This window comes from Rattus rattus, chromosome 9 (genome assembly GCF_011064425.1).
Source record: "Rattus rattus isolate New Zealand chromosome 9, Rrattus_CSIRO_v1, whole genome shotgun sequence".
In the NCBI taxonomy this organism is placed as follows: Eukaryota; Metazoa; Chordata; class Mammalia; order Rodentia; family Muridae; genus Rattus; species Rattus rattus.
The window spans coordinates 62,840,278-62,854,261 of NC_046162.1; the positions used below are offsets into that span (position 1 = coordinate 62,840,278).

The window sequence follows — 13,984 nt, forward strand, 5'->3', positions numbered from 1 at the left end:
GGAGAAGGCTCCAAGGCCTCAGGAAACACATCAGCTCATCATACCTGAACTGGAGCCAACACCGAGTGAGGGAGCAGGCTCTCCTCTGCCCCTGGTGCCACTCAGCAGTGTTGCTACTTCCTCCTCAAGACCCATATCATGGCCCCCAGGGCGAGGCTCTGTGCCGTGGGTGCTCCAGGAGCATGAGGGTCTGAAGCATGGACGAGCACAAGTGAACTTGTACCTGCACCCAGTGGAGCACGCTTACCACACACTGACAACTGTCTGAGCCTCCACGAGGTTCCCATCCCCAAAGAGAACACAGAATCATGAGTGCCAGGGACCCGGGTGGGAGTTAAGGCCACTGTGACAGCCATCCAGTTTGGAAGATGCAGCAGCCAGCACAGGAGGTAGGGATAGCTGTACAGCATGGAGTGTGTGCTCAGTGCTGCTGACAGTGCTCAGAAACGTGGTTGAAGGCAGACTTCATACTGTATATATTTTATCTTACTTCACGGAAAGTTTGGGACGGTTCCACAGCTGACCACAATTGGCATGCTTTTCTCTGTAGACAATACACTGTTCACATTGCTATATGGCCAAGGTAGGAGCCAGTTTGCACCAGCTTCTGTTGACCCCCCACCCCCATGTAGCTTTGTTGGAGCATAGCTGGGTCCAAAGCCTCATTTCTGGGGGTGGGGAGATGGTTCAGTGGTTAAGAACACTTGCTGACCTTGTAGAGGGGATCCACATTGAATGGTTCACAACAACCTATAAAGTGAGCTACAAGGGATCTAATACCTTCCTCTGGCCTTCTTGGGCAACTTAACACACATGGCACACAAGGACACATAAGTAATAATACAATTTTCTTTAAAAAAAAAAAAACAAGAGCCTCATTCCCCATAAGAATTGAGAAGTCTGACCCGCTCCCTTATACTCTATCCCCACAGGTGACCTACGGCTCTTTTGACTACACTTCGCTGCTTTACCTATCGGATTACTTAGAGGACTTCGGTGGAGGGCGCTTTGTGTTCATGGAGGAAGGGTCCAACAAGACAGTGGAGCCCAGAGCTGGTAAGACACAGGCCAGTGGGTTGCCTAGGGTATGGGATACAGGCCTGTAGTTCAGCTTCATGACAGTTAAGCATGTTCACACACACACACACACACACACACACACACACACACACACACACACACACACTCCTGCTGTGGGTGAGGTGGGCTTTACTCCAGGCAATACTACATTCATAGAACACTCTCACCCTACATCTCTTGGGCTTGGTCCTGGGTTTGTCTAAGTGGACCTGCTGGTCACCCAGAGGCCAGCTTTGTTACTCAGTTGCCCAGCGTCACTGCAGGTGACTGGCAGAGGCAGGCTCCTAGGGATATCACATTGGTGTCCAGGGTCTCACCAGACTCTGCTGCATGTTCCTGTTCAATGCCTTCTTTGAAGGGATCTGGCAACTTAAGGTTGAGTGCTACTGGCTGGGGACCCTCACAATGCTGAGCGCTTATCTGGCATGCATGAGGCCTTGTGATCCCTAGCTCCACAGAATCACAAAAAAATAATTAAGTGGTAGGTCTAGTGTAGTGAGAGATGCTGTTCTACATTCTATCATGTCCTACATAGCACTAGGGGGCATGCCTCAGGGCTCATATCCATGGTGGCTGAGACCCAGATTCTGCAACCCATGCTGCATGGTTCTCCCTAGGGAGCATTCAAACATCCCTTCCTGCCTAACCTCTGGGGAGCCTGAGCCCAGGCGCCAGGAAAAAGCAGAGCCTGAGCCAGGTCCTAGTGGGGAGGTGGAGCCTTAGTCTTAGGGGATGAAGCCTGAACCTAGGTCCTGGTAGGGAGATAGAAACTAAGCCTAGGTCTGCGTAGGAGGTGGAAACTGAGTCCAGATCCCGGTACACAGGTGATGTTTTTGGTGACTCAGGAATTTTCCCTGTGTGGGAAAGTGCAGGAATAGTGGCCCACCTTCCTGAGATGTAGTCTCTGTCCTTGGCCAAGACCCAGCTGACAAACAGAGACACATGCACTGGCCATTGCACCAGCATGTCCTGTGTATCATGTTGTATCTGTCAACCACAGTGCCACCCTCACAAGCTAAGTGGTCCTGTTGTCACTTCTCTGCTTACTGACAGCTCCATCCCAGGAGCAAGGGTGTTCCTACAAGGTGATTCAGGGAGTCCTTTGGACTGCGGATCCAGCAGTTCCTTGCACTGGTATTTGCTGTGACCTGCACAGCCTGTGACTGACTAACAGGCAATGGGGAATGAAGAAAGGACAGACACACACACAGCAGCCAGATCTCGTGCTGCAAGCCCAGGTCACCTGTTAGAGAACTTTATGGACTGAAAGCCAGCAAGGCTTTGGTGTCGCCTGTCACCCAGGGGCTATGAGGAAACATGCAGGGTTCTAGAAACCTAGGTCACTTTGTGGTTCGGTTTCTCAATTGCCAAGTTAATTCCTGCTCTAAGGAAGTAGGTGGCCATCAGAGAGCGCTTCCCAGGGATCATGGGTGCCATACAGTGCCCTGTTCTGAGAACTGGGGTGTCCTTGCTCATCATCACTCTGTCCACGTCAGTTTGTCCTTGCCTGGGGGTGATATTTTGATTCCATTGATAAGGGTCCTACCATTTTGTGACTCCGAGGCCTCTCGTGTCATTCATTTCAAAGATGGGGACTTCTGCGCTGTCAGAGTTAAGTGGAGCTCATTGAGAGTAAATGAGGTCTGAAGCCTGCCCTGGCCCTATCAGCACCACCACCATCTGTTGGTGTGCGAGCGTGCCATCATCGAGGAAGGTGGCTACAGTATTTCTCCCTCACAAGATGGAGACCTGCAGCCTGCAGCCTGCAGCTGTGAAGATATCTGGTCACTGTAGGAAGCTAGGGCCTGCAACCTGAGCCTCTTTATATCAGCTGGCTGCCCTCAGTCACCTGGTCACAGAAGAGGGAGGCTTTAACCGGCATCCAGGGGGCACTCCTTAGAGGGTGATGCTGTAGCCACATGCCCTGAAGCTATGTGCTCCCTAACCACTTGTGCCCCCAGATGGCTCCTGTTGGTCAGGCTGGCAGCACTCCTCCCCATGAGCCATCTCCCTGGCTTATGCTATCTTTCCTCGTCTCTGTCCTCCTCTTCTTCCCATCCCTCTCTCTGTGCTTGTTTGTTTTGAGATGGTCTCACGAGGCTGGCCTTGAACTCCTGATCCTCTGCTAGCACCTACCAAGGGCTGGGATTACAGATGTGCTCTGCCAAACCTGCTTTTATTTCCTCTTCTCTTGAAGGAAATCCAAGCTGAAGCTCTTAAGAAGTCCAGCCTGGTGCTGATCTTTTTCTTTTAGTGCTTATACTTTAAGATAATGCCTAAGAAATATTCGCCACCCTATGAGTACAGGGACTTTTCTTGTGTCTATTTGTATAGACTTTATGGCTTTTATATTTGTACTTTTGACCCATGTTGAACTAAAATCAATGTGTGATGTGAGGTTAGGGCAGTGCTCACGTGCACATGGGTTTCCAAATGTTCCTACATTTGTGAAAGAGACCATCTTACCCATGAAGTGACCCTTGGAGCTTTTGTCACAGACCCATAGACCCTGTCCATACACTTCTGGCTTGGAGGCTCCTCTGCTGCAGGGTCTCAACCACTATAGCCCTACGATCTGGAAAGCAGGTGGTATTAGTCCTTGTTCCTCATTTTAAACGTTTCGATTGCCAAATTATTTTTTTTGTTTCATTTCCAAATGAATTTTAGACTGTACTTGTTAATTTCTATAGAAATTTTATTTTGAGTTGCATTGAATCTGTGGAGTAATTAAAGCAAAATACCAAGGTGTTTGGCTGGCCCATTTCCACCTCCCACTTGCACCTCCCACTTCTACCTCACATTTCCATCTCCACTTCTACCTCACATTTCCACCTCACACTTCTACCTCATACTTGTACCTCACACTTATACCTTACACTTCTACCTCACACTTTCACCTTTACTTCCACCTCACACTCCTACTTCACACTTCTACCTCACACTTCCACCTCACACTTCTACCTCACATTTCCACCTCACACTTCTACCTCATACTTGTACCTCACACTTATACCTTACACTTCTACCTCACACTTTCACCTCCACTTCCACCTCACACTTCTACCTCACACTTCCATCTCCACTTCTACCTCATACTTGTACCTCACACTTATACCTTACACTTCTACCTCACACTTTCACCTCACACTTCCACGTCACACTTTCACCTCCACTTCCACCTCACACTCCTACTTCACAGTTCTACCTCACACTTGCACCTCACACTTTCAACTCCACTTCCACCTCACACTTCTACCTCACACTTCCACCTTCCACCTCACACTTTCACCTCCATTTCCACCTCACACTTCCACCTCATACTTGCACCTCACACTCATACCTTACACTTCTACCTCACCCTTTCACTTCACACTTCACCTCACACTTTTTCTTTTCTTTTTTTTTTTTTTTTTTTGGAGCTGGGGACCAACAGGGCCTTGCACTTGCTAGGCAAGTGCTTTACCACTGTCCACCTCACACTTTCACCTCACACTTTCACCTCCACTTCCACCTCACACTTCTACCTCACACTTTTACCTCACACTTGCACCTCACACTTGCACCTCATACTTGCATCTCACACTCATACCTTACACTTCTACCTCACACTTTTACCTCCACTTCCACCTCACACTTCTACCTCACCCTTTCACCTCACACTTCCATCTCACATTTTCACCTCCACTTCCACCTCACACTTCTACCTCACACTTTTACCTCACACTTGCACCTCACACTTGCACCTCATACTTGCATCTCACACTCATACCTTACACTTCTACCTCACACTTTCACCTCCACTTCCACCTCACACTTCTACCTCACACTTGCACCTCACACTCATACCTTACACTTCTACCTCACCCTTTCACCTCACACTTCCATCTCACATTTTCACCTCCACTTCCACCTCACATTTTCATTTACAAGAGCTTCCATAGCTCTTTCATTTCTAGTACTTAACAGCTCCTCTCTGTCCAGGGTTCCAACTGGCAGCCTGTCCCTTCAGCCTGTGGCAAGGAGGCTGTGGTGATGTTTCTGAAAGTGTCCTCACTTTACCTTTTATCCCCCTCAGTGGTGCTGGGGATAAGCCCAGGTTCTCGTGGATGTAAGTCAGTCACTGTACCTGAGCCGCAGCCCTGGGTCTCACTCTTTATTGATTGTTACGTTTTGCTTGCAACAGGGTTACACTCTCTGTAGCCCAGGCTGAGTGGGAACTTCAGATCCTCTGCCTCAGCTTCTTGAGATTTACAGATGAGCACCACACCGCAAGCTGCCCCTCATTATTTTATTTTATTTTCACTGGATAGTAAATTCTGAATCAATAGGGCTTTCCCTGTCTGTCTTCCTTCCCTTCCTTTTAAATTTTATTTATTTATTTTTATTTTTTTGAGACGGGTCACACTATATTGCTCAAGCTGACCTGGGACTTGTGATCATTTTACTTTTTTTAAAAAAGATCTCTTCCTTTTTATTTTATTTGTGTGTTAGTCTGCATGTTGTATGTGCCCTGTATGAGTGCAGTGTCCACAGATGAAAGAAAAGGGCGCCAGACGCCCTGGAGGTACAAACGACTGTGACCTGCAGTGTGGGTGCTGCAAACTGCACCCACGTCCTCTGCAGGAGCGCAAATGTCCCTTACTGCTGAGCCATCCTACCCCCTTTTTGAAACAGATTCTCAAATATCTCAGAATTCCTCAGGCTGGCCTTGCTCTCACTTTGTGGCCAAGGGTGACTTTGAACTGATTCTCCTCTCTCTGCTTCCTTCTCGAGTGTTAGGATTACAGACGTGCACCACCATCTCCAGTTAATTTGTTGGGCAGAACCAATCCAGGGCTTCATGAGTGCTGGGCAGGCACTCCACACCTGAGCTACATTCCAGTGAAATGTCTGTTTTTAAAAAAGCAGGGTGCAGGGATTTAACCAGTAAATAAAGGAGATTATTAACCTCAAGTTCATCTTTGAGGTACTAACATGAGCTTTGGTTTAATCAAAGGGTAAGAGGTGTGCATACTTAAGCCACCTTGGACAAGGTGAGGTTCAGTTAATCGTATTCTCCATGCTGGTTCTCCAGGGTGGAAGGAAATTGTTTTAACCATCACCTCTGCTCCATGTTGCACTCTCACCTGTACAGGTAATGACCCTCATCTGGAGGATGGACTGTCCTACAAGGCTCTAGCAATAAAAGGCAACTGCAGGTCTAGGATAATGATAGTTCTGTGCCGCTAGCCTAAGGGGATAGGATGCTCAGGTAGAGGTGGTAGTCCTCAGTGCTCAGCCTGTAGAATGCTCAGGTAGAGGTGGTAGTCCTCAGTGCTCAGCCTGCCTACACAGAGTCAAGCAGGAGTCAGACAAGTGGAGGCAGAGATGCCCGGCTTTCATCCTGCCTTAGCGAGCTTTTTAGCAAAACAAGCCCCCAAGTGCCTGCTGTACTACTGTATCTTGAAAGGGGATCACAAGAAGCACGAGAGAGACCGAGAGGGTGGGAACAAAGGGGTTAAAATATCTTTTTCATTGTTCTTTTTTTAAAGTTAAGGTCTCACTATGTAGCACTGGCTGGCCTAGAACTCACAGAGATCTACCTGTCTGCCTCCCAAGTTAAAGGGTTAAAGGTGTGGGACACTTGAGCAAAATATTGTGTTTTTAGTTTCAGTTCCCACTGCTTCTGAGGAACTGAACTCAGTTCTGCCAGCTGCTGTTCATTGTGTATGCTGTGCACTTTTCCCTGCTATTTCTGAGATTTTCAGTAGTCTTGTTTTATCACTCGATTGTGGTGTGCACAAGTACTTGTTTATATGCATTTTTTTCCGGCCTTGGAATTTTCTGCAGTTCAGGATATAAAACCAAGATTTCGCATCATGGGGCAATGTTTGAGCATTGATTCTGTTAGTCTTTTTTTTTTTTTTGTTGTTGTTGCTTGTTTGGTTGGTTGGTTGTTGGTTTAATCCTGATCAGTGTTTGAGCATTGATTCTTTTAGTCTTTTTTCTTTAAATCCCGATGTGACTCTCATCTAACCCTGATAGCTAGTGTATGGTTTTCTATCATCCGAATTTCAGGGTCCACTGTTGTCCTCTCTGTATTTGGGCTGTGTGTGAGAGGTGCAGGAATGTTGGGGCCTTCGAGGACCCCACTCGTACTGAACATTGCCACACAAAAGTGTGTCTGGCATTAAGGGACAGAGAGGGCAGACAGCCAAGAGGGCTGAGGGTCTCAGATGCTCCCTCCATAGGGCCCTGCTGTGCACTGGGGTTAAGGGTCACAGATGCCCCCTTCACGGGGCCCTGCTGTGCACTGGGGGCTAAGGGTCTCAGATGCCACCTCCATGGGGCCCTGCTGTGCACTGGGTTGGTTGCTTGTTTCTACATCTCAAGGTTAATTGACAAAGAAGGACCAAATGCCCTTAAAAACACATTGGCTCAGAAGGCGGTGCCTCCACTCACCCTGGAAAGCCTGGTCCTTCATTCATAGTACCTGACGGTGCCAGAGGAGGAAGGGCTCAAGGCTCTTCACACGTGGTTCTCCGTTCTGCTTTCCCTGGGTTGTGTAAGCCTCTCAGCCGGATGTGGTGCAGGTCAGATGGACTTTTCTCCCTTAAAGGTTTAGAGGCAAGTCCCAGTAGGAAGAAATGCGGTGGCCAGAAGGGGAACAGCGCTGTCATAGAGCGTTATAGCCCAGCTGCATGTCAGATGCTGCGCCTTCCGGAGCCCAGCGTCCCTCAGACGTTCGCAAAGCTGAGTGCAGCACTGAGCAGCAAGCACTTACAGTAAAAGTGCGTACAGGCCAGTTAGATGTTCAAACAAGTACACATTCTCTTGGGATCGAGGTTTGGAAGGACGCCGCAGACCAGGGCACCTCACCGGGAGCGGCCCTGAAGCTGCAAGGAGGGGCTGTTTCGTCTTCACAGGCCATCTATTTTGGCATACATCATTATCATCCTCCATGGTTGATTCTTTTATTTATTTATTTTTTTTCCTTCTTTTTTTCGGAGCTGGGGACCGAACCCAGGGCCTTGTGGTTGCTAGGCAAGCGCTCTACCACTGAGCCAAATCCCCAACCCCTGATTCTTTTATTTTAAAACTTTATTTCTGTTTCATGTGTACGGATGTTTTGTCAGCATGTATGTCTGTAAACCGTGTACGGTGCCTATGGAAGTCAGAAAGGGCATCAGATTCCGTAGAGCCGGAGTTAGAACCATCTGTGGGCGGTCACGTGGATGCTGTCAATCAAACTCTGGAAGAGCAGCCAGCGCTCTGAACTGCTGAAGCGTCTCTCCGGCCCCTGTGATTACTTTTTATTTCCCATCTGTCAGACCTGGAAGGCCACCAGCAAGCCTCTGTCCTCCGCACCACAGAGAGTCTTTCCTGTAGGCAGGAAGACAGGGGTGCCCCGCGCCCCCATTACACACCTAGTGCTGCTGGTTTGGTTCTCTATCTCCTCGTCGGTGTTTCTCCATCTTGTCCAGCGCTGCTGTGTTTATTGCTTGCTATTCATCCTCCAAGTGTGGCCTAGAGGTCACCTCTCTCTTCTCTCTCTCTCTCTCCAGGTCGAGTCTCATTCTTTACTTCAGGTTCTGAGAACCTGCACCGAGTGGAGAAAGTCCTCTGGGGCACCCGCTACGCCATCACCATCGCTTTCACCTGCAACCCTGACCACGGCATCGAGGACCCAGTACTCACGTGACCAGCTAGGTCGTGTACTGAGTACCATGTCTGGAAGCCTGTTCACGACACCCTAGTGTTGCGATACAGCCCTGTCAGCGAAGGCACTCCTAGGCCGGGTTGAGTGTGTGCTCATCTCTCCCATTTCAGCCCATTGCTGCTGCCCAGAGTGCCTTATGAATTGCCCTGAGTTTTATTTGATCTGCTGATGTTTTAATCTTTTCATCTGTGAGTAAATCAAGGAAGGAGCCTGTTACCTGATAGCTCTGAGTATGTGCTCTGAGTGTATGCTCTGGGTGTGTGCCCTGGGTGTGTGCTCTGGGTGTGTGCCCTGGGTGTGTGCTTTGACTGTGTGCTCTGGGTATGTGCCCTGGGTGTGTACTCTGGGTGTGTGCCCTGGGTGAGTGCTTTGACTGTGTGCTCTGGGTGAGTGCTTTTTTTTTTTTTTCTTTTTTTGGAGCTGGGGACTGAACCCAGGGCCTTGCGCTTCCTAGGCAAGCGCTCTACCACTGAGCTAAATCCTCAACCCCCCCTGGGTGAGTGCTTTGATTGTGTGCCCTGGGCGTGTGCTCTGGGTGTGTGCCCTGGGTGTGTGCTTTGAGTGTGTTCTCTGGGTGTGTGCTCTGAGTGTGTGCCCTGGGTGTGTGTTCTGGGTGCTGCTCCTTTGACTGGCAGGCCTCATTCCTCAAGAGGCATCCCCTTGTGGGGAAGAAACACCCATCTTGTAGACACATCTTGCCCCAGTCCACATAGCCCACTGAAGATGATCCGTTCTAGAACAGACTACACAAAAGAGAGGGGGCATAGGAACAGAAATGGTGGCATTTGGGAACCCGAGAAGTTTCATGGGTGAAGGATAACTCTGTGCATTTTAGGAGGAGACTGATACTCAGCACCTGAGACCCAGCCTAGGCTCAGTCTTGCTGTGCTGAGCCCTGCTTGTCTCCAGCGTTATCCCCATGAGTACAGGATCCACATACGTCCCTGCCAAAGAGGGTCTCAGCATCCCTGTGTCCACCCTCAGGATTTCCTGCCCAGTGAGGTACCATGTTCTTCCCACCAGCAACAGGCAGAGGAACTGGAACAAAAGTGCCATACGGGAGGCCCCGGACTCGGGCAGCTCCAGCTCCGTCAGCCACAGTTGCTCCCTGAAGCCACATCCCCAGGAGAAGGCTGACCCCTTGCCCATACACACATATAAATGGAATCCCAAGAATGTCCCCCCCAAAAAAACCAGACTCATCCATCCATCTTGACATAACAGCCTGGGAAGAGTTACTGGATCACCCCTCTTCTGTCCTGGCAGCATGGTACATGGCCGTGCACCCCTGAGGCAGGTGGCCTTGATGTTGAAATTACCCCCACAATCTATATGCCCAGTGGTTGCCCAAGGCAGCTCAGGCAGCTCTGGCCATTGCCGTCCTGTGGCCTGATTTAAAACGAAACAGAACAAACCTGGGAGTTCCATTTTCCTTGGGAATGAGTAGCTGTGATGCCAGTGAAGGTGTGAGGAGATGTGCAAATAGAGGAGCCTGGTCCGCATCGTACTGCTTGTTCTGGCGCCTGTCTCAAGGCAGGCAGGCACCTCATCTCCACATGCAGAGAGGATCATTGTCCTAGCAGGTCTTACCATGGACAAGACAGTGCTGTGTGTGCTGAGGCCTCTGCTGCCCCCTGTTGGTCATCCTGAGTAGATCACAGGAGGGGACAACAAAGCTCTGGCTGGCTGGTGGTTGAGGCTGACCTTGCAGGGCCGCTGCTTCCTGGGCCTGTCCAGTCAGGGCAGTGGTCAGGCCTCACTGCGGTTGTCATCTTGTGACTCTGGCCCTTAAGGTCTGATAGTAGTCAGGACAGGCGTGTGTCTGGTACTTTCTCCATAGTCATAACACTGATTCTCTGTGGCCTTTGGAATTCTAGGCAGTACTTACCTGGTCAGGAGGTCTAGCCATCTTGTCCCAAGCCAGTCGGACACAGCATGAGAAGCAGTACTTGAGTGGGAATAGGCCATGGGTCTTAATGAAGGTCCAGAGGTTTCTGGAAAGGTCACATGGCCCATAGCACTCTTCCTCAGCCGGATCAAAGCTGGGGCCAGGTGTCGGCAATGGGCAGAGGGCAGGACTAGAACAAGGGTGGTCCTGCAGGTCCTAGTGGTTAAGGAGAATAACCACAGACTTTAGAGCAAGCATCACCTGAGCAGACATTATGAGGTGACACTTTAGATACGGATCCAACCTAAGTTGTACTTACTCGACAGGTTCCTTCAGAGCAAGCAAAGACCAAGTGTTTTGTTTCCTCCCTCAGACTCCACAGCCAAGTCTGTGTGAGCCCCTTCTAGATAAGGAGGCCCCATAACTCTTTTCCTTTAGCTCTGTGGTTGTCACTGAGACATTGCCAAAGACATGTCACCCAGAAGCCAGGGTGTGGAGCAGGACCTTTGTTCACTACTTCTGGGCCAGCATCTTCACCCGGTGTCATGCCTGAACAGAGCCAATAAGTAAGAGTTGAGATTTCTGTGGATGTGGCAAGAGCTGGACATCCTATACGAATCCTAGACAGCACTATCAGCCTCAGGAGATCTGTACCCAGAGCCACAAGAACTGTTGCCTGTTCTGGGGGTTAGGGAGGTCCTAGCTCATGTGGACAGAAATGAAGACACTTTTGCTTGTCACTGAAGTGAAGATCAAGCCTAAGACAGCAGTTGCATGGGTGCTTCCTAGCAAAGGACTGAAAGGCTTCTGGAAAGGAAGCCAGGTCTGGGAGGCAGTGGGTCTGGGTTGATGCCACCTTGCAAACTCAGGTATGGGCAGGGTACCCAAGAAAGCTCTAGTCACACTGATCCTAATCCCAGCCCCTCACACGTGTTCTCTGAGCCCCATCCATGATTTTCCACACCCAACACTTACAGAGGAACCCTGGGGAAGTCTGAGAAATGTCCCCTCACCCATCCTACGCATCCAGCTTCCATCGAGGGGCCATCGACCTCAGGAACCTCCGTCAAGGTTCAATGAATGTCCCACCTCTTTGATGCTCTTGACTCTGAGGCAGGAGGCAAACAAAGCGACAGCCGAAGTTTATTTGTGTTTCATGTGCTCAGTTGACACATTACTTTCAAGATAACCTGGGGGAACATCACCCACAGTTCACAGCAGCAAGACAAACACCTTAGAAATAGTGGACTGGAATCAAACAGAAGGAAGGCCCAGATATACTTCCCCAGAGGCTCTCTGAAAAATTGCAACCCAGCCCCCTCTCAGCAGTCTCTCCTAGGATACCTGACACTGTAAATATCAGGGCTTCATCCATTTCTTGGAGGTCTGTTTTCATCCCTGTGAGGTACCAGGTCCTCCTTAGCTCTCTCCATGGATCTTTCTGTCTCTGTCTTTTTGTCTCTGTCTCTGTCTCTCTCTGTCTCTTTCTGTCTGTCTGTCTGTCTGTCTGTCTGTCTCCCAGTCTCCCAGTCTCCCAGTCTCACTGTATGGCTCTGACTGGTGTGGAACTGGGTACAGAGGTCTTCCTCTCCCTGCCTCCCAAGTGCTGGGAATAAAGGCGTGCACCACCACACCTGGCTTTCTATGGGTCTTAATCTGAGCATTGTTTCTGCACTTTCATTTCCTTCCTATTAGCACCAACTGGGAGAGAGCAGATCTGGGTCTTTTGGAGTTAAGGAACACCCTTTGTTCCCTCTGGGGCTCACCCTTGGTATCTGCACCCGTGTGTCAGAACACTGTGACCCTTACATGCAGGGAAGAGTCTGCAGCCTGTGCACCAGCTGCCCAGAGGACATCAGCTCTAACTCTGCCCCATCTGGTTTTCTAGTTTGCTATCCCTTCTTGAGACCTGGATTAGGCAGAACAAGGGGTACTCAGGGCCATATCTCTATTCTTAAGAAGGCTGGCAGGGGCTCACAGAATTCTCTCTAGCTGTGCCATATTGGGAGATCACAGCCACTCCAATGCTCCCTTCTATGACTTTTGATAAGAACAGAGAATTCTGACTGATAGACTATTTAAAAGGCCTGAGAGGTTTATGGAGATAGGTATCCTAGAGTCTCCACACACCCATGTAGTTTCTTGAACCTCATGCATCTTGCCTCAATCTCCTGTCTTCCTCCAGTGTGCCCAATCCCTTAGATAAGGCCTGCCCTAGCCTTTCACCTTCTGTGGCAAAGTATCTTTTTACCTACAGGGGGGACTAGAAGAAGTCAAAGTGGGGGGGGCTTGGCAATGCATAGATCAGACCCATGAGCCCTCCCCATCTCTGTCTCTCAGTGAGGGCAGATGCAGGGTCGGCTTGGAAAGGATAACCACCGGTGCCTTCTGTCCCCCATGCTTCTGTGCCCCTCTCAGAGGCCTTCAGCTCAGACAGACCTGATCTATGCCTGTATTTCAGGCTCTCCGTGCAGGTTGACTCATCCATCAGGGCCCAGCCCCAACTCTGTTCAGGGTTCCAACCCTACAAGAGTTCTTGGCACACGCTAGCCACCACTGTGCACCAATGCGCAGGGAGCCACCCTGGACACCTGTGGTGCCTTTGAATCTCGAACTGATGCATATTTATGGAGTGAGACACAGGATCTGGACTTTCAATTACGCTGCCAGTTGCCAGACGCTGTGAAAGGACCACTGTGTCCCTGTTGGCCAGCCAAAGTAGCTATGTTCCCGGCTCATGGCCACCTGGGCAGATGTAAGTCCTACCAGCACAGCTTCTGGGTAGTGTCTTTGCTAGAACCCTGTAAGAAAGCATCAGTGTTTAACATCTGGCCATATTCCCTCTCCCGTGTCCCCTCCTGCAGAGCTCGGGTGCCCCTCAAGAACCTAGTTCCTTAGCTAAGGGGGCTTAATAGAAAGATGGCCTAGCAACAAGACAGCTGACAAGGCCACTGTAATACCTGAGAGACACAAATGGCCAGCCAGTCTGTGTCATCTGCGAGCACTAAAGGAAGAAAAAAGCTGGGTAAGGGAGGAAGGGACATCCCCAGAAGGCCGACTCCTGGGCTGGACAGAGATCATGGAGATATCTCAGGCTGTGTTGTAGGGGAGGGTAGCTGAGAGGTCCCTGGCTGCTGAGTGCCCCTCCTCACCATCACCCCACTCGGCCTCAACATATGTGGTCCCAGCAAGATAAAGCTGCAGTCTGCCATGTTTAGCCTTAGGTCACTGCCAGCCTGTGTACCTGACCTTGGCAGGTTAGGGGGCAGGGACAGGGATCCTATGGAGTCAGATCAGTCCTGAAGGACTTGGTCTTT

The 13,984-nt window shown here is 50.0% G+C and overlaps 1 protein-coding gene across 1 annotated transcript in view; it reads left to right on the top strand.

Annotated features, from left to right (window-relative positions):
- The window catches only part of Ogfod3 (2-oxoglutarate and iron dependent oxygenase domain containing 3), a 29,052-nt gene extending 20,050 nt beyond the window's left edge, over positions 1-9,002 (top strand). Inside the window, exons 8-9 of the mRNA XM_032913568.1 lie at positions 933-1,056; positions 8,625-9,002. Coding sequence (XP_032769459.1) covers positions 933-1,056; positions 8,625-8,761 — 261 coding nt within the window. The 3' untranslated portion in view covers positions 8,762-9,002. The remainder of the gene's footprint in view (positions 1-932; positions 1,057-8,624) is intronic.
- Positions 9,003-13,984: the final 4,982 nt, after the last annotated feature.